At 39.8% G+C, this 21849-nt stretch overlaps 1 protein-coding gene across 1 annotated transcript; it reads right to left on the bottom strand.

The window, feature by feature from the left end:
• Positions 1–296: 296 nt before the first annotated feature.
• On the bottom strand, positions 297–21371 carry PSMA5 (proteasome 20S subunit alpha 5). Its single transcript, XM_019956922.2, has 9 exons — positions 21214–21371; positions 16452–16518; positions 12077–12203; positions 9797–9864; positions 8765–8872; positions 8565–8623; positions 7872–7974; positions 6768–6854; positions 297–537 (listed from the first exon to the last, which is right to left on the bottom strand). Exons 1-9 carry the CDS (start codon positions 21240–21242, stop codon positions 460–462), a joined length of 726 nt encoding a protein of 241 aa, XP_019812481.1. The 5' UTR covers positions 21243–21371; the 3' UTR covers positions 297–459.
• Positions 21372–21849: the final 478 nt, after the last annotated feature.

Genomic DNA, 21849 nt, shown 5'->3' with positions numbered 1-21849 from the left:
CATCTTCTTCATATAAGGAAAGCAGCAAAAATACCCATTTACTCAAGAAAAATTACAGAACTGAAATGGGTTCACAGTAGTATTAATATCTATTACACATGAGAAGGAGTTGGACCAGCTGGAAGTTCATCTGTCAACACCAAGGAATTGATAATAAGTTGATTCTGTTGTAGAGAGCCACTAAAACAATTTTAGAATATTCTGGTAGGATAGGGCTGTTAATACCACCATCCTCTTTGCCCCTAATATAAGCATTTTATACACAAGACTGCATTAAAAAAGAATAGTCTATTAAATATTTTAAATGTTTCTTTATTTCAGAACTGCCTTTATGTACAGACATCATAAAAAAATGCACATACACTGGAGATTTCCCAAGGAACTGGAGCTGGAAATAAAAGTTAAGGGCAACTAGAAGAACTGAAATTGTCCCCAAGAAATTCTATGGATCACACTTCCTTAAATGTCCTTGATAACCTCTTCAAGTTCTTCCTTTGTGAACATGTGGAAATTCTGGCCAGGCTGCACTGTGGCTAGCTGGAAAGAAAACAGAGAAGGGTTAATAAACTGGGCTCGATTACCTGCTTTAGTCCTCGCATGGTCAGGAGTTGTTGGTGATGCAGCTGTCCATTAGGAACTAAGGGATCTGCTGTCCCAGGGATAGCCTTTCCAGCAGCAGGTCCCTAAAATAGCTCTCTGACTCTAAAATAAAAACTCTTATTGACCAAATTTTCTATTTTGAGGTTAACCAACCACATAATAGTTAACCAAATGCCTGGTATCATTGTCACTTCTTGAGATTACTTCAACAAGGATCACAAAAGCAGCAGTAAATTGGGGTCAGAACGTTTTTCTGTTGAAGATTTCTTTAGACAGGTTAAATTCTGAAATAGACAAGCATATTCACACACTTGCAAGTTGAGCTTGTGTGTGACCCTGGGATACTTGGACACGCTGTGCCTCAATTTATATTGGGATAATGGAGATAATAATAAGAATAGCACCTAACTCATACGATTGCTGCTGTTGTTCAGTTGCCAAGTCGTGTCCGACTATGTGTCAATCCATGTAAAATGCTTAGAACAGTGCTTAAAACATTATAATAAGCACCACCTAACTATTATTGTTGGGTACTATTTTCTATAAAATTGTCTATATGCTAACTTAGTAAGAAAAAGGTTTGTTTTGTTTTTTAAAAGGACTGGCCATGAAAAGATCCCATTAACACTGACAATAGGAAATCAGCTGTGACTCAAGGTATTTGTAAAATCCAGCAGTCAAGGTTACAACATATTTAAGCAATATAAGACTAGGGGCAGAAGATGGTTAGTTTCAAATTTAACCAAATCCCCAGGTTTCCCATCATCTCTACTGACAACACAGTCCCATGTTTTAGGGCAACACCGAGGAATACGGGCAACTTCATTTTTGCCTTCAGCTTTTGCGTTTGTTTGAGATGTCATTTCCTTATATTTTATTTTTTAACTTTAAAATTAAACATAGTAGGGCATTTTTTGAGTAATATTCACTACTAGTATTTAGTATAATTTGAAAACTGCCCATCCAGTTCCATGATATGAACATGAAAGTCTGCCTCAACTACAGGTAAAATTTAGAAAAAGACTATGACTGCACATCTCAAAACACCTGAAGATCTAGTCTAGGGACAAACTAAAAAAACCCTGCAGTCTCCACTAGATTCTCTTAAAAGATCTATCCAAGTACCTGAAATGTCAGAAGAGTCCCAAACACATTTGTAAAATATATGTCAAATAATTTATTGATGTCCATATAGACCATAAGTTCTATTTCAAGGAAATTAAAATATATAAACACTTCCCTTAAGGACATGAGGACAGAGAGATACAAAGTCAATAAACCAGAGGAAGAGTGAGGGGCTAGAGTTTTTGTCAAGTCACCGATGGCTCACAAGCTAGTCCTCCTAAACCATTACAAGGGCTAAAAACCAGAAACTGGGTAATCCTGAATTAGAATAGTCCCGTAAAACCAGGCTGCAAATCAATACTAATAGGACTTAAACCAAATACTGCTTTCAGAAAGGTACTCATCACTAGATGAGTAAAAATAATCCATTGCATTTACATAATGATACATTTATTTACATAATGAATATGAAAGCTACTTTTCTATTCATCTCACTTTCAAAAAACCTCTGTGAGGTAGATAAAGAGTTATTTTCTTTTCCTGATGTGATCAATAATTAACTGCTAAGCACCTGTGTACAAGTTATGGTTGTACAAGGCACTATAGATCCAAAGATAAAGTCTGTCACTAAGGGTTATAGAGGCCAAATGCTTTTAATGTCAGATAAGGGTTGTAACAGAGCCTGGCACACAGAGAAAGGGACAAAGGAGTAATCTAGAGAGTCCAGGAAGGCTTCAAGGACAGCAATCTTAAGTAGCAGAGGGCGGGTTGAATATGCAAATACATAAAAGCATGAAACAAGATGATGTATTTGCAAAAAAAAACAGAATTATTGAAAATAATTCTGAATGGCTAGAGCAGAGGTTGCATATGAGATGAGACAAAATGGAGAGTACTAGGAGTGAGAGCTCAGAGACACAGTATATTAAAGTGGTTAAAAGTACACAACCCCAAATAAGGCCCCAAAACGACAAGTTTTAGAAGTGTTCAAAATTTGAGGTGTCTGCTTCAGAAAAAGTCATATAGTAAGTCTTAAAAATGACCATGAAATCTGATAAGAGGAGTATGTTAGCAAGGGACAGTCTCGAAAATAACAGAAACCAATGGCAGTGATTGAGGAATAAATGAGAGGTGAGGCAGTTCAAACCCTGATCCCTCCATTTACCAATGCTATTACTCTGGGCAAGGTCCTACCTTCTGAAAGACTCAGTTTCTTCCTCTGTAAAATGGAAATAGGAACATCTATCCCATAGGGCTACTGTGAGGATTTAAAGATAATTGCATGTAAAATTGTTTGTTTTTTTTTTCTTTGCTTGTGCATGGGTACTCAGTCATGTCTGACTCTTTGCAATCCCATGGGCTGTAGCCCACCAGGCTCCTCTGTCCATGGGATTGTCGCAGCATGAATAACAGAGTGGGTATCCATTTCCTCCTCCAGAGGATCTTCCTGACCCAGGGACTGAACTGCATCTCCTGCACTGGCATGCAGATTCTTTACCACCGAGGAAGCCCTGGTACCAGCACACTTGCTGTTTAACCTTCCGACGTATGCTCAGTTGCATCCCATTCTTTGTGACCCCATGGACTCCAGCCTGCCAGGCTCCTCTATCCATGGAAACTTCCAGGCAAGCATACTGGAGAGGGTTGCCATTCCCTTTTCCAGGGGATCTTCCTGACCTAAGGATTGAACCTGTGCCTCTTGTATCTCTTGCATGTAAGATTAGCAATTTTTAATTGATGTAATGATAATTTCAGGTAAAATTAACCTAACAGGTTAAACGTATGCTTTAAGAGGTAGTGAATTATTGTGACAGGAAAAGAAGTTTGGAATTTATCTTGCAGACAGTAAGAGTCACAAAAAGACTTTTTTAGCAGCTGGCTGCCCATATGTGTGTGTTGTACTCAGTCATGTCCAACTCTTTTGTGACCCTATGGACTGTAGCCCTCAGGCTCCATGAGATTTTTCAGGCAAGAATATTGGATTGAGTTGCCATTTTCTCCTCCAGGGTATCTTCCCAAGTGAGGGATCGAACCAGTGTCTTCTGCATCTCCCATATTGGCAGATGGATTCTTTACCACTAAGCCACCTGGGAATCCCCCTAGAAAAGACTTTTTTAAAGTGGAGAACAATCGAGATTAGCTACGCAATTCAGAAAATCCACTTCAGTAGCACAATGAAGTAGCAGGGGAAATGGAATGAAAATGAGGAGGGCAAGGCTAGAAGCAGGAAGACCAGTTAGGAAATCTCTGAGAATATACAAGGCAGCAGAAAAACGAGAGACTTAAGAGAAGGCCCTGGGAGAAGGGATGAAGAAGAGGCACTGATGTGAGAGTTATTTAAGGAGGCAAAGGCACAAATCAGTGAAGACAAAGGGAGGTCAATGTCTTCAAGGTTTCTGCTGTGAATGACAGGCACACTACAGGTGTCACCTTGTCATTTTTCAGGATTAGAAACGTGAGAGGAGGAAATGGTTTTCAGGAAAAACGACAAGTTTTAGAAGTGTCGAAAATTTGCGGTGTCTGCTTCAGAAAAATTCATATAGTAAGTCTTAAAAATGACCATGAAATCTGATAAGAGGAGTATGTTAGCAAGGGACAGTCTCGAAAATAACAGAAACCAATGGCAGTGATTGAGGAATAATTGAGAGGTGAGGCAGTGAGGACGATGAATACAGATTCATCGTCTAGCAATTAAAGGTTAAAAAAGACAATAGCAATAAAATGTAACAGGCTCTTGAATCTCAAAATTATGAAGCTAAGTGAAAGCAGTGAGACACAAAAAGAATACACACTGTAGATCCACTTATAAGAAATTCTAGAAGATGCACAGCAAACCGATAGTGACAAAAAGCAGGTCAGTAACTAAAAAGGGGCATTAAGGGAACTTTTGGGGATGACAGAAATGTTCTGTATTTTGATTGTGGTGGTAGTCACAAGGGTAATTCACTTGTCAAAATTCATTGAACTGTAAACTTAAAATAAGTCCCCATTATAGCATGTACATTATACCTCAACAAAGTTGATCTTTCAAAAAGGATACTAGGTAGAGACAGAGGCTGACAAAGGTAAGTTTAATTTTTTTATTTTTCTAGAGAAAGATTCATTGGAAAAGACCCTGATGCTGGGAAAGATTGAGGGCAGGAGGAGAAGGGAGTAACAGAGGATGAGATGGTTGGATAGCATCACCGTCTCAATGAACATGAGTTTGAGCAAACTCTGGAGGTAGTAATGGACAGGGAAGCCTGGCGTGCTGCAGGTCACAAAGAGTTAGACGTGGCTTAATGACTCAACAACAAGTTATAAACGTAATTGAGAAACTGAGGACAAACACCTGTTCTAATAGGTTTGGTTGAAAATTGGTGATGGGAAGAGAAAGACAAAGGAATAACCAAGATAATGTTTTCAAGGGAATGTCAATCCAAATTTAAGCTGGGAGGAACTTTTATAAATTATTATTAACTGCATTATGCATTTCAGAATCAAGAATATCCCACTGAGCCTATAACTCAACAATAAAAAGCCAAATAACCCACATTAAAAATGGGCAAAGGACTTGAACAGACATTTCTCTAGAGAAAATAAGGGGCTTCCCAGGTGGCTCAGTGGTAAAGAATCCAAGCAAGCCAAATGCCCCCCAACCCCCACATCCCAACTCTTCTCAGATCGCCCCACCTTTAGGCCAGCCCCTGTCCTGGCATCCAATTTTGCCCCTTTCCCTGCAGCCATAGAAGCTGGCTCTACTGGGGACAGACTGATAACAATACTCTCCATTCTTCTGCCCACAACCCGTCAATCCTCCTTCAGAGGTTTAATTCAAATATACATTTTCTCAGTCCATAAAGAGTACAGCTGAGAAGTATCCTGGTTAAGTGCTGACTAGTTTAATTGCTTATTTGTGATTCCAGCCTCAGTTGATCTTTAAAAGTTTTTCTGAATTAAAACATACATACACACCATGCCTCCAAGGGTAACCACTACCCTGACTTTTTACAATTTGTGATTCCAGCCTTAGCCAGTATTTTAATGTGATTCAGCAATCCTTTTACTCATCCCTGTCTTCTCTCTTCCCTATTGAAAACACTTTTCCAAATATTTCCCATTCTTCTTAATTTCACTGTTGCATTGACCCACCCTCAGAAGGTGATCTAACAGTCACCAGGGAAATATAATCCCTCTCTCCCAATTCATTTCTGAACTTACCTTATCTTATCGTTACTTCCTTTCTTCCTGTCTACTTCTTGGAATGTTAAATTAGGGCATTCCGAATCTAGTCCATGTCTCTCCAGTGTCATCTCTTATCATCTCCCCATCTTACATCTCACATTCCAACGATAAGACAAAATCCTCAAGGTTCCCTTTGATGCCCGATGATGGTTTACATGTGCTATCTCCTCTTCCAGAATACCATTCTCTTCTCCCTTTTCCAAACATCACTTCTTCCAGTAGCCTTTCCTAATGTCCCAGTGTAAGTTATATGTTCCCGTGTCAATCCATTCTTATTGCTATTACCGAAGTATCAACCCAAGCTGTAATTATCTGTATGTCCTCTATACCACACAGTATACTAGTAACACTTAAATTGGAACTGGACTTTGTGTCTGTATCCCTGGCATCTACTGATACCTGGCATGTAATGGGTATTCTATATAATGCTGAATCAATTCTACTTTCCAAAATGAACTCCTTCATTTGTACCATGTCTTCTCTCTCGAGAAATTTCCCATCACTAACTTCTGCTTTAAATTCTTTTAACATTTTTTCTATTCTCTTGCTTCTTTTCAGACTATAAAAGTATTTTTTGTCTTTCCGTATCCTTAAAAAGACAAAAATCCTTTTCTTTAATGCTGCCTGCTGCTACTGACATTAATGTCTTCTTGAGAAGGCAGCATATTCTTGTTTTGTCCACTCCATCACTCCCTTTTCTTCTTTAACTCATCACACTTTGGCTTCTGCCATTACTACTTTACTAGAATCGCTTACTCAAAGGAAACCAATAATTTCTTAAGAACTGAGCATATAAAAATGTGACTGTCTTGACCTATTTAATCTTTAGCAATGAGAGCTATGATATCTGAATAAAAATCAATAAAACAGAAAAGTACCTCTATGTTAGTTGCATTCAGCTTCTCCTCCATTACTTGTTTGAGGATTATGAGTGAAGACTTGATGGCTTCTTTCAGTGTCATAGACTTGAAACAAAGAGGGTAAGAAGAGTGGCCGTTAATCGTACAATAACTCCTTTCCTACACAGATCCCCCTTATAACCCCCATCTTTCTGAAAAAATGATTCAGCAAATATTAATAAATTAAACATCTTAGTAAGTACAGTGCATTATCTGTAGAACTCAAGTAAGTGGTATATAAGTAGAGTACATTTATTCAGAGGAAAAAAGCTTTATTTTGAACCAGAATAAAGTCCCCAACTTTAATACAGTAAGTGATCTTTGAAGGACAAAGAGTTAAACTTCTCCAGTCCTTGTCTTTTAATTTAAAAACAAGAAAATAATGGTGATATCCTATGAATAATTCCCAAATGATCTAGAAGGTAGCCCAAAGGTTTAGAAAATCTGCTCTTTTCTTACCCCATTTTATACTTAATTTCCTGCACATGTAAAAGCAATGCTATGAAGGGCCGTTATAAGCAGACATCCCTATATGAACCACCTGAATGACAAGTATAGCAGTCTTCAGCCACTACAATGAGTCACCCAAAACCAAATCTTCCCATCTCACAAAGGTAAAAAGCCCACTTGCTTGAAGAGCCAGAGTAGTCAATATAAAATGCTAAGTAAAGCTATAAAAATAAAGGATAAGCAAATTGTGGTATACCTATACCATGGTGTATCACTCATCAATAAAAAGAAACTATTGAAATGTTCAAGAACATGAACATATCTCAAAAACAGTATGTTGAACAAAATGCAGACACAAAAACACAAACTGTATGGCTGTATTTATAAAAAGGCCAGACAAAACTAATCTACAATGGCAAACGTGGCTGAAAGGGAGGGAGAGACTGACTGGAGAGGAGGCAAGCATTTTGGGACAGGATGATGGAAGTGTTCTATATTTTAAGTGGTGATTACCAGGGTATACACAATCATCAAAATTCACAGATATAAATTCTTAGGTCTGTACATTTTATTGTATGTAAATTCTACCCTGATTTTAAAAATAATAATGAAGGCATGTGAATGCTTAATTACCTTGTGGTAAACTTCTTGCAAGGAGCTCTGGGCACCCTCTGAAGCAGAGCCAATTGCTCGAGCATCACACTGTACAAAGGTTCCAGATGGGTCCATGTGAAACCTGCAACACCACCAAAAAGAAGAGGATTAAAATGCTTAAGAAATGGTGATATTTTCCATTACAAACATCTCTCTAAAAAAATATAAATGCTTGGCCCTGCAGCCAGGAAATACCAAGGCATACGTCCAAAAGACGTTCCATGGCTGGAGAAATCAGATCTTTTAAAAAGTGCTTAAGAAAACAAATAATAATTTCCTCTGGGATTTAGAGAAGTACATATAAATATACTCTATACATACAGTATATATAAATATGACACTTATGTATGACTATCCAAATACCATTTGAGGATAAGGATCAAATCAATATTCGAAAGCAAGGCTCTAAACATATCTTGACTATAGTAACAAAGTTACTTCTCCTTTCTTTCCAGAAGTAGCACTGGTTCCAATAGGGGTGCTCTTCATAAAATCCCCAAATTTGTCTTTGTGTAAGCAGCCCAGAATCACTTGACTTTATAGAATTAGAAGGCCTTCATTTTTACAACTCTATAATAATCTTTCTCAGTTGATAAACAACCAATCCCATCCCAAATGATAAAAAAGTCTCCTGAAAAGGAATCAGGAGAAAAATGGCAAAACGGTACTTACAGCTGGGGTCCTTTTTCATCAACTCCTCCAAATAACAGTGCTACTCCGAAGGGACGGGACTAGAACCACAAATCAGAAGATAATAAGGTGAACAGCAGTGAAGTAAGAGGGCAAGAAGACCAGGGAAAGACATGCTCCGAGGACAGACACCCTAAGTCCCACAGGACAGCAAGACAGCTTGGCGCAGTCACCACACTCACCATGGCACCTGGGTCTGCATCTTCTTCTCCAAATTGGAGCGCCAGATTCGACACAGCCTGAGTCACACTCTCCACAGTCATGGTCTCATTGTAGGTGAACCAATGGTTCTAAAAGAAGAGCAATGCATGGTCTGTCTTTCACAAGAAGGGCATTAAAAGTAGCCCACCATCTCACTACACACATCCCTTTGAACTGTGGTTAAAAACTGAAGGCTCAAGCTCGGGTGTGTTTTCCTTAACACTAAACTCAAATGTTTGGGACTGCATGAGAGAAAGAGGAATAGCTCTGGAAATAAAGTTATACCAAAAGGACTCTGGGCAATGATGGCTAGAGGATCGCTCCCTTGAAAAACAGCTAACCCCTCAAAGAACCAAATTTAGTCTCTTCACAAAGTGCAAGTTAATAGCTGAGTGCCACTTTCCCTCAAAGATTCTATTTTATTATTCTGTTGGATTTTAAACTGAATGACTTATTCTTACGTAAGTACTGACAGCAAACTTGCAAATAAGCACAAAGAATTTTTACCAATCAGGTTTTTTTTTTTTTGACCAGTCTACTCTGCAGGCAGCAAGAGCTCAGTTAAAAAAAAAAAAAAAAATCAGTATTCCTAAGCAGCATTTATCACCTGGCACATATCATTACTCACCACAGGAGAGCTGTCATTTGCAAGCCTAGCAGCAAAGGGCAGGTGGGGCAAAACTCCTTTAGCTACCTCTACTCCTGCTATGGTGCTCCCACAGAAAGTCAATTAGGGAACAGAATGCAGTGCAACGCCTACTTTATATAAGGCAAATCAAGAAAAAGCAAGAGACTGTCAGCACTATTTACCAGGGCTTCCTTAGAGCCGCAATGGTTGGATGGCTAGACTCCAGGCCTCAGAAAGTTACAACCAGCGGTTCTGCTCAAAATCACTCCCAAGAGCGACATCAGATTTTAACACAGATAGCTGCAGTACAGCCCAGGCAGTTGTATCATCACTAAACAAGGAACCCAAGCATCATGGTAGAAAGGAGAGTTGATGCTGACTTTACCTGTGTCTCCACTCTGGCTTTATCAATTAAAGTCTTAGCATCAGCAATTAGCCCACTCATGGCACAACCTGCAATGTAAAAGCAACAGTGACCCAGTAAGCCAGATCCTTGTAGAACTCTTTCATCCACTCAGGAAATAACTGAAGTTTTGGAATGAAACCACAGCAGCCAGCCAGCAATCCCACAGCACTATACCCACAAGATTAAATGAGCAAGTATCTGCACTGAACACAAGTATAATTATATCACTAACAAAAACCATCCACAGTGACACAGAAGTCCAGCTATTAAGAGAGAAGACAGAGAAGGACAGCTAATCAAACATGAATTGTCGTATTTACATACTCAAACATTCCTTTAGCACTCCTGGTAGCCCATGCAAGCACTAACACTCCAATAGGAAAAATAAGGGGAAAAAATTTTCAATAACTATCTCACTATAAGCTACAGTGGAACACCCTAAAGTAAAATAAAAAATCTCATTTCCTGGCCAAACACCAACTAGTTACAGTAGAGATGGCCCAGGAAGCCAAGATTATGGCTATTACTTAACATGTCATGACTCAAATCCAAATTTCCAGCCTAGGTCTCACTCCCACAGTTCAGACCTATAAAGCCAAATGACTCCCTTAATATATCTGCATGGAGAGACCACAGATTCAACTCATTCCCCTACTTGACTCCATCTTCCCCTGGCCCTCATAACCAATCAAAAATCCCAAATTCTATCGATCACTATCTGATTAGCCTGTCTGGTATTAATCCTTACCTCGCTGATGTCCGGCCACTTCCTTGGCTAAAGCCTTCCTCATCTCTTTATTTAGACTGTGAAAAAATTTTTGACCTGGTCTCCCCACCTTCAGTTTCAGTCCCATTCACTCTACCTTCAACACTACTGTCAGAATGGTTTTTCTAAAATCCTAATCTGATCATATCACCTCAATGCATACAATCTTTGATGTCAATGCAAAAGGATCAAGTTTAAGCTCTTTCATATGGTAAAAAGGACACTCTTTGATCCCAGACTCATTTCTTACCACGTTAAACCTCCCAGTCATCCCAAGTTGCCGGTGCCAGGGTATTTTATATTTTACACCATCACAGGTTTGCTCTTTTCTATACCCTCTGATCACAAAGCTCTCCCCTGCTACACCCAGACACTTACTCGCTTGGTAAACAGCTCCTCATCCTTTAGAATTCAGCTAGGCTCTAGCCTCACCTTTATGGAATTATGTTCTGAAAGCCTCACTACCACAGGCCCCAGGCAAAACTAAGTATTTCCCCTCAGAAAGACTAAGCATATGCCACAGTCTTTCTTAATATCTACATCACTTAATTACATTGACTTATTTACATGTTTATCTCTGTGATTAAACTGCATGCTCCTAGAACACAAAGGACTATGTCTATGTCTCTTTTCTGTGTCCCGGGTGTTTAGCACCAAGTCTGGCGCATAGTAGATTGTCAGTTTGTTGAATGAAGTGACCCTGACCTACCTCCAAAAGGTATATGAGATGGCTTGAGATAGACACAATGTTCTAATCCTTAAAGACTAAATCTCAGTTTCTGTATCTACGAAAGAGATAGTGTCAAGCTTCCTTCGTCACCATGGCATTTGGTTCTGATGTCTTCACGCAATTAATTATTTTATCAATGTTTCATTAATTAGATGAATAGATAGGTTAAGCAAATATAGGCAGTCAACTAAAATGCCATGCTATAAATAAGAACTACTCCTTATGTTACAATGATGCCAGAAGCTACAGGAGGGGAATTTATCAGAGACCCAAAAGGGGAGGAAGGGAAGGCAGGGGGAGATAGAATAAAATGATAAATCTGAAAACGGAGGAAGAGTAGTGATTTGGGTCAAAGTCTATTATCTTTATACTCTCTGCACCTTAGTCACTCTGAAGATCTTTAAGAATTTCTCTTTTCTCAGTGGACACCCCTAGCTTCCCACACGATAATTCTGCTCCAGGTGGCCTCCTAATGTTATACATCCACGAAGACCCAGCCATCATAGGGAACTGGCCTATGATTCAACTTTTACATATTTCAATAACCATCACATTTGCGAAGTCTAAATTTGAGGGAGAAAGGAACTTCTGGGAGTAGGTGAATCCTACAACTGCTTCCTGCTACCGATGTTATGCACAATGGCCTGGAAAGCAACAGCTAACAAGGGAATAAGATGTTCACCTAATGAACCTCCCTTGAAACATCAAAGAAGACTGATGAACTCAGCAAGATCCTACAGAACGATCTTCCCCTACTTCTTACCTATGTGAGCATCAATCTCTACAATTTTCTCAATGCTGCTGGGCTCCATGAGTGGAGAGGTAATTCTCTTCTCCACAGCTAGGCATACACCCTCTGATGTCTGGATCCCGATGGCTGTGGAACCAAGCTAAAGAAAAACAGGTTATGTTATCACGGAGAAGTCAAAGAATAGTCTCACCTACTCACCAGAAATCTCTCTGTATATCTTCACAGGATAGAAGCTTCAATCAGCCATATCTAGTACACGGAGAGAACAGGAGTCCCCTAATAAATAATGTACTATTCCCGTCAGCGGCAAGACCATTGATTTACAGAATTCTGTGCTTGTAAAAGGGAAGTTCAATACGTCCTCAAAATGTCTGGAAAACAATCAACTCTAGTGCCAATTTTTTGGAGAGGGGCAGGTTCTAAAGTCCTAAACATAGTGGATAAGAAATAATACAACTAATGTTTCTTTTGGACTTGGTATCTTTTTACCTCTGCTACCTTGAATTATCCCAAAAGGTGATATCCCTCAAATCTATGTGACCTCCAGAAAAAAAATTTTACTTAAAAAAATTTTAAAAAGAGGAAAGAAAGAAAAACCACCAACAACATAAAAATCTCTCTCAAGGTCACTAGCAGTCTACAATATAGATTGATTTCATCCCTCCAGCTGCACAACACCATCCTAGTCACCCACCCTTCATCTCACATCTGCAAAATGGGGATAATAATAACAATATCTATACATCAAGAAGGGTAAACACACTAATACATAAAATACTTAAAATGGCAACTTTCACATAATAAACGAGCAACAGATGTTAGCTGTTTTATGTGCCAAGATGACTTCAACATCCTCCTACTTAGTCTCCCCATCTTTAATCTCTCTCCCAATGCATTGTTCATGGACAGCCTAACTGATACAATAATATGCTATTCTCATTATACTTCTGTGAAGAACCAATGTCTCCCTATACTGCTTACACATAAAATCCAAGCAAGCCTCCAGAGTTCTCAAAACCTAATCATACTTTTCTCTTCCAACTTTATTACACATTATCCTCTAAGCAGATCCCCTCGTTGCAGCCAAATCCATTTTCTCATGCCATGTCATCCCCCGCATCTGCACCTCTGCCATGCCGTCACCCCTGGAATATACTCTTCCCTTTTCCGATCCAAATCCCACCCCATCATTCATAATGTCTCCCAGGACTATGTGTGCTTGCTCCTCTAAATAATCATTTTTTTCACTTAGTTCTAAAAGCAATGACTGTTGGTGTGAGCATCAGATTCCTGGAGTCTGTTATCGTAAAGTATTTGAACGAATTTCATGAATCATTGTGCATAACATGCTTTCAACACATATGCAGACTGGATGATCATAGCTCATACATATCTGTATTATTTTTCAAATGCACAAAGTTATGACCTTATTTTTTGTTGTTGTTGAGTCAGTAAGTCGTGTCCAACTTTTTGTGACCCCGTGGATGGTAGCATGCCAGGCTCCATGGGGTTGTCCAGGCAAGAATACTGGAGTGGGTTGCCATTACATTATTTAGAAGTATATACCTGCTTTTCATTTGTATATTTTCTTAATCCACGGTATATGCATAACTTCAGGAAATGAACTGCCAAAGAATTTTATGTAAAAAATGAATGCTCTTACTTCTGAGTAAAGGTGTAGACTGAATATGTGCATTAGCTCCACTCCTTCCCCAAGCCTGAGGATAGGAGATTAAAGGGCTTAAGCATGGGTAGGATAAATATACTAGGACAAAGAGAAAGGCAAAGCCACAGAAACAACAAAATTTTCAAGAAAGAAGGTGGGGAAGTGATAATTTACTTAGCAGACACAAGAAACCCAAATCCTCAGCTAAGTAAACAAAGTACAAAAGCAAGCTGCTTTATATCACAGGACCACCCCACTACTGGTGCTCAAAAAGGGAATGATGGCAACAAGGACCTCTGGGAATAGAAGTGGAACAGCTAAAAATTACAAGATTAGTGCAGTGTGTGCTTAAGAAACAGATTTCCAGATCCCTTACTCCACACTTAAAGCTACAGTATGCTCCCCATTCCCACTCTCGCAGACGACTCTGGAAAGCATAAAATGAGGGTGTCTACATTGGAGGACACCACGCACATTCAAAGGCAGGAGTACTACTGTCAAAACAAGGGGATTAAGTAAAAATTGACAAGCTTAATGTTATAAATCCCAGCCTTCTTCCCCTACACTGCTCTCAGAAGTGAGTAGACAAAAATACCCTTCAGGCATGATATGAGAAGAGGCAGTTTTCAAATTTTCTGATCCAAATCTACATTAAGAAATATATTCTACAACACGACCAAAATGTACAAATAGACACAAAGAAACAAATATAATAGAAACAAAGTTTCATGAAAAAAAGAAAAGAAATCACCAACACTATGGGCCTGAAATCCATTGCTCCATTCCACTTAAAAAGAGAGATGCTCCTACTACTTGCTAAATTGACCCAATGCCCACTAATTCAAGATCTGCAGTTCAAAAAAATGTATCTAAAGAATCTAGCTAGTTCAAGGGGAAAAAAAAAATCTAAAGAAAAAAAAAATTTTTTTAATCCTTGAAGAATTAAAGGATTCTTAATTCTTTAATAAAGCAGACATGAGAAATTCACATCCTAAGCTAAGTAAAGAAAGTCCAGAAGCAACCTGATTTATATCAGATCATTTTAAGGATAAAATAATAAAACAATGCAAGAGGGAGTTAAAGGAAGATGACAACAGAAGATCCTAAATGTATAGCTATGCCGCAGGCCCAGAGAATCAGTCAGGTTGGAGCAGGTCAGAGCTCAAAGATTTCTTTAAGAGTCTTTAACAGGATACTTAATGTGCCTGGGTGTTTTGAAAGGATATACATAAGTTGGAGACCTTGGGGATGAATTATTGATATTTACATACTAAATCAGGCAAATTTTTGAAAAAGAATTATTAACTCTCAGGAAAACAATATTGTGAGGAAACAGAAAAACAGCTCAGGTAGCTGGCCCATCATTTTCTGCCCACTATCTATTACAATGCTTCCACCTTCACTTCTACATCTTCAACTAAGAATCTGCTTTGCCCTTTTCCAGACTGTCATACAACCATTTCTCCCAATATACACTTTTTAGAAGAGGTAATTTAGAGGGAAACACAACAGTTCTCTTCAAATATGTGAGCAATTGTCTTATGGAAGAGGTTTAAACATCCTGTACGGTTCAAGGGTAAAACTAGGGCCAACTGAAAACAATTTCATGAAGCTAGACTCTTGATTCAATACAGGATACATTTCTAAACCATTATGACCTATTTTCAAACAGAATGAGCTGTCTAGTGAGAAAATATCCTGTCACCAGAACTACAAAAACAGAACCTGTTTGGGTATGTAGAGGTGATTCAAACAGTGAAGAGCTGGACTAGATCAGTAATTCTCAACCCTTGCTAGACACTAGAATCACCGAGGGAGTCCTTAAAATACTGATGCCTGGGCCTAATTCTCCTAGACCTAATTTAGATTTAAATCAGAATTTAGACTATCCACAATCCAACAAAGAGAAGATCCCACATAACTAAATTTCAGTATACAGTTTACTTTCTAACTAATTTTTTGAAAACTGGTTTGAACTATTCAATTTTGTTGTTAGATTACAGAATACATCTCTTATTCAGTCCCCAAAATATCTAGTACAAATTGACAAATTTACCAACAAGAATACAGGTGATCAGTTAAATAATTTGTTCAAGATGACAAAATATCTCACAGGTGCTAACTCGGGAATTCTATACCCCTCACCCCACTCCAGTACTCTTGCCTGGAAAATCCCATGGACTGAGGAGCCTGGTAGGCTGCAGTCTATGGGGCAGCTAAGAGTCGGACACAACTGAGCGACTTCACTTTCACTCTTCACTTTCATGCATTGGAGAAGGAAATGGCAACCCACTCCAGCGTTCTTGCCTGGAGAATCCCAGGGACGGGGGAGCCTTGTGGGCTGCTGTCTATGGGGTCGCACAGAGTCAGACACGACTAAAGCGACTTAGCAGCAGCAGCTCTTTATAGTTAAGAACATTACAAACACAAACATGTCCTTCCAACCCCACTAAGAAAAAGCTACTTACATAACTGTGAAGCAGTTATTTGTTTAAAAAGCTTTCAAATAGTTGGGACTGAATCTGTTATATAAAAATGGTTAATTGTGCCCAACACTGTAAATCAACTATACTTCAGTTAAAATATTTTTATGGTTAACTGTGATTAAAGGGAGATAAAGAACATTTTCTAAAGAAATTATGTACATACATTTACTCCAAATGCTCTGCCAGCAAAGCATTAAACATGAAATTTCAAAAACTATCCCACTTGATACTATACCTTGATAGCCTCAATGGCATATTCGACTTGAAATAATCTTCCTTCAGGAGAAAAAGTATTCACACCCCTATAATTAAAAAAAAAAAAAAAAAGGTATTAAAATTTTCAGAGAAGAGAAAAAATAAAAACAAAAACGTAGAGACATTAAACTCAAGTTCCCTGACAGCTAGCTCAGATGTGCATATTGTCATTATTCTCTTTCAACCACAACAATCTTCTATTTTTTGGGTACATTAACAGTTTTTCAAGAGAATGGAACCTATATACAGAACACTTCTTTCCCACTCTCAGAGTATCTTCAAACTGATCAAATGAGAGTAGGTGACTTTCTGCCTCAAGCCTGAATCAATTTGGAATCCCTCTGGTAAATTCGTGCCCCCAAACTATCAGGTAATTCTTAATAAAATGTGCACTTATTCTTATCCTCTTTCCATTATGTGCGTTTGACATTTCTTTTTAGTAGAAATCAGCCACTGGGACACTTCTCTGTTTATAAGTATGAATTAGTATTGTTATCAGAACAACAGACAGATCTGTGTGGTTCCTAAAACCTAACCTGATTAATTCACTCAGTATATTATACTAATTATATGCCAGAATGCTCTTCTCCCTTAAACAATTCCCAACCTCTCCTTGCTCCAGTCTGTTAGAAATTCCTTTGGAGAAGAGGCAGCATAGAATTAGCTATACAAGCTTTCAGCACATCATGGACACGAAGAATAAATATTGGACAAGAAGAAAATGGAAATTGGAAAAAAATGGACAAGAAGAACAAATAAAAGCAAATAGTTGTGTTCCTTGGTTTATGGAATCTGGAGTTTATAACATGTAACTATCATGATAAACAGCAGTGTTTTCAAATTTGTTTTATCAAAAACTTTTTTCCCCCCAAAGAAATATGTGTGTGTGTATAACTCCCAAACATAAAACAGATAATAAAGGTTGATGTTTACTGCACATCTACTATATGCCTAGCACTGTTATAATCCTAGAAATGACAACACACTTAATCCTCAAACAATCCCATGAAGTAAACTAAAGCAGATACTATTTTAGAGAAGGGGACATTGAGATACAAAGAAGTTGAGTAATTTGCTCAAAGTCACTCAGCATATAAGAACCAGAGCTGGAAGGAGAATTTAGGCAATCTGACTACAGAGACAAACTTCTATCAGGACTCAAAGGAGAATCTCACCATTCCAGCCTCTCATTTTCCCCAGAGGTGCTTTCCTTAAGGTCATTTAAAAGGAAATTTATGACACTAAAGAACAGTTTTTTAAAAATCACTGAGAGGGAAGTCAGGGCAGAAGATCTGGAATTAAATTCTAGTTGTGTCGCCTAACTTTTCCTCTCTCAAATGCAAAAAAAAACCCCATCCTGCTCTGTCACAATACAATTGGTATTGAATGGCACAGATTATGAAAGTGCAAGTTTAGTAGCTCAGTCGTGTCCGACTCTTTGTGACCCCATGGACTGCAGCCTACCAGGCTCCTCCGTCCACGGGATTTTCCAGGCAAGAGTACTGGAGTGGGTTGCCATTTCCTTCTCCAGAGGATCTTCCTGACCCAGGGATCTCCCACATCGTAGGCAGACGCTTTGCCGTCTGAGCCACCATATTCTGTGAATATGAATACAGTATTTTCGCTCTAATTCAGGAACTTCATCCTGGTGAAGTATTCCCATATCTTCTCTAATATGGGCTCTGCTCTTGGTCCTCTTTTCAAACTTTTCCTGGGTTATTTCATCTATGCTAAGCACTGCCGCTGCTGCTGCTAAGTCGCTTCAGTTGTGTCCAACTCTGTGCAACCCCACTGACGGCAGCCCACCAGGCTTCCCCGTCCCTGGGATTCTCCAGGCAAGAACACTGGAATGGGTTGCCATTTCCTTCTCCAATGCATGAAAGTGAAAAGTGAAAGTGAAGTCGCTCAGTTGTGTCTGACTCTTAGCGACCCCATGGACTGCAGCCAACCAGGCTCCTCCGTCCATGGGATTTTCCAGGCAAAAGTACTTCCAAATCTCTATTGCCAGTTTGACCTCTTTCCTCGTTAATCTGAATGTCTTATGAGTGTTTCCACATGGATATCCCATTAATACCAAACACTTAACACTTTCCAATCTGATATATCTTAAATCCAGTCATCGTTTCGAAATCAGCTCCACCTGCTGCCAATCCTACTTCATTTTTTACTTTAAAACACCTCCCACCTCCCAGTTTCCCAAGCTAGAAAGTTCTGAATGATCTGACTTAATCCTTCCCTTTTCCCATATAGTGCATGAGTGCTCAGTCTCTTCAGTCGTGTTGGACTCTGCGACCCCACAGACTGTAGTCCAACAGCCTCCTCTCTGCGGGATTTTCCAGGCAAGACTGGAGTGGGTTGCCATTTCCTCCTCCAGGAGATCTTCCCGACCAAGGGATGAACCTCCAGCTCCTGCATGGGCAGGCAGATTCTTTACCACTGAGCCACCTGGGAAGCCCTTGCCCATATTAACCATATGCCAAGTCATATTAATTTAAATCAGTTCCTCCCCCACAGTAACTCAACTCTCCCTTCCATTGCTCAATGCCCTCATTACCTTTCACCTAACTGTAACAGCCATCTAACCGGTATTGACTCTTTTCTCTAATCCAGTCAATTAATTTCTATAAAATACAATTATGACTATGTAACTTAAAATGATAATTAATGGCACAAAATAAGACCCAAACCCTTCAACTTCAAATTAAAAACCACCCAATACCTAGCACCAATGTTTTTCTCTGAACTCCCCCTATTCCCATATGTGTATCATATGTGCCAGAAGTCTAGAGTTTTCCCAAACATGAACTGTGGCTTTCCCATGGCCCCTCCTCTGTTCATCTTATATTCTCTGCCTCAAAACTATTGACTCTTACTATGCATATTTATTACATTCTTACTCCTGAACTCAGTTTAAATATCAACTCCTTCTAAAGTTTTCCATAATCCCCTTATAATATCAAATGCAACCTCTGTCATTAAAACTCCCATCGTGTTGATTTCAGCTTTTCTAATGACACGAACACATTTCTAACTTATACTGTAGTTACTTTTGTAAATAGTGGTGGTTTTTTTTTTGGCCATACCTCATAGCTTACAGGATCTGTTCCGCAACCAGGGATCCAACCTGCACCGTCAGCAGTGAAAGCCCAGAATTCTAACCACTGGACCACCAGAGAATTTTCCTGTTAAGTAGTTTTTAAAGGACAGTCTCCCATATGAGAACACGGATCTTGATTTTTGTTCACTGCTGTATGATCAGCAACTATAACAGTGCCTTGTACACAGCAAGCATTTAAGTATATTAGCTAAGCAGACTATATTTTAGGCATTCTTACGAAGATACAATGAAGGAGGAAATGGCAACCCACTCCAGTATTCTTGCCTGGAGAATCCCCTAGACAGAAGAGCCTGGTGGGCTACAGTCCATGAGGTCCCAAAGAGTCAGACACGAGTGAAGCGACTCAGCACAAATGCAAGAATATACAAAAATGAGTAACACAAAGCAGTTAATAAAGCTGTTAAGTAAATGATCACAAAAACCTTAATAAAGGTTTTCTGATAAGGACAACAATTTCCATCATACACACCCTTACTCAAAATTGTATCACACAAAGACGATTCTCTTCAATGTTCTAGAAAATAAATACCGACCAACAAAGATATTTTATAGGACGGCAGAAAAAAGTTAGTTTTAAAGCCTCACATACATCTTCTGAGTCAGTAAACAGTTTTTTTTAGAAGTAGCGGTTCTAAGTGATAAAACTTTCAACACGATCAACATATACTTGAGAAGAAATGCAGCTTCTCAAACCCATCTAATAAAGAAAAAACATCTGCTTTTCCTGGCCTCAAATATTTAAGCAACTTAATAGCTATGTGAATCATAACTGATCAAAACAGAAACTGAAAGTAAAAATGTCTGCAGCATAAGTAGATACAACTTAATATTAACATTCCCAAGCTCTGAAAGTTTTTTCTTTTAAATAGATACAACAATCTCACAGCTTTGATTTCAAAAACAGGTTTGGTTTTCGACACACTTAAAGCAACTTCCCTTAAACTTTTTAAAAAGTCAAAAAGGCTATTTGAATCAGCATGATGACAAAACACTTGAGAATCACTCTAAATTCCAGTTCCCACAAAATCTGACTCCAGACACTGTATCTTGGTAAAGCTGAGATTTCCTTCGCTCCTCTGCAGAAACTAAACATCCCAGGACGCCCTACTACAACTCAATCAAAGGAATAGCAGCTTTATTCCTACAACTAAGAAACGGAAAACGAGGCTGTCCTCCTAGAAAGAAAAGGGAGCTGAAATCATCAAACCCATTAAGTGATCCCTAACTGCTTTTTCTTCCAGGTAGCGCGTTTACATCTTTTAAAAGGCAGTCACACTCAGCACAAAAAGAAGGGGAGAGAGGGTGACTCCTGGCCTTCCCCGGGTTAAAGGTCAGAGTTCCGGCCCCCATCAGCCTTCTTTCCGAAGCACAAAGCAGAGCTTCACGCTTCCGCACCGACTTGGGATCAAGCAGTGACTCAGCGGTAGGACAACTGAGGCCGATGGGCGCAAATCTAGCCTTGGAGAACACAGCGGACGCCTGGGGAAGGGAGGAGACCCCCAGGCTGGGCCAGAATTCGGGTTCGTGGGGTGCCCTGATGACACGGCAGAACCCAGGCCCAGACCGGGCCCCGAGTCCGCCCACCCGTTACCTGACCCAATCTTCCCCCCCCAGCCATACAGACCTGTCGTACTCAGACCGGGTGAGAAACATGGTAAGGGCAGGAGAAAGCGGCAGTGGCTACTCCGGGATTCTTAGAGCCAACACGAGTCCACCTGCAACCAACTCACCCACACCGCCACACTACCAGGGCCACTCTCCCAGCTGCGCGTGCGCTCGCCACCCCTGCAGCCCTCTCTCCCATACCTGTCTCTTATTGGTTGATCGGAGTTCCCGCCGAGGTGATTGGGCCAACGAGCTAACCCGCCGGGCCTCCGGTGGCCCAGGGTGGGCGGGACAAAGGCCGTTCTTCCGTTTTAAATCGCGAGTGGTTGCCAGGGGTGCTCGGAACTGAAGGCGTGTGGTCAGAGTTCACTTTTTTAGAGTTCTTGTGAACTGTCCCAAGATTGTCAACTGGGTAATTTTATGGCGAGCCAGACTGTCTGAGCCCTGGTTTGATGGGTCCCTATCGGAGAGCGTTTGTCCCAGGCTCTTCTCGCTTTCCACCCGCCCGGCTGTTAGCTGTATACCCCGCTCTTCCGGCTCCGGCGCAGACTTCCTCCAGGTGCTGTGACTGCCTCCAGGACTGAACTTGGGAAATAATTGGATGCGTCTGTACCGGTGCTGGGAGCGAGTCCGTTCACTTCAGCCCACCCCTCCC

Source organism: Bos indicus, chromosome 3 (assembly GCF_029378745.1).
Source record: "Bos indicus isolate NIAB-ARS_2022 breed Sahiwal x Tharparkar chromosome 3, NIAB-ARS_B.indTharparkar_mat_pri_1.0, whole genome shotgun sequence".
NCBI lineage: Eukaryota > Metazoa > Chordata > Mammalia > Artiodactyla > Bovidae > Bos > Bos indicus.
Note: the sequence above shows the minus strand (reverse complement) of the source record. Positions and strands in the feature narration are given on the sequence as shown.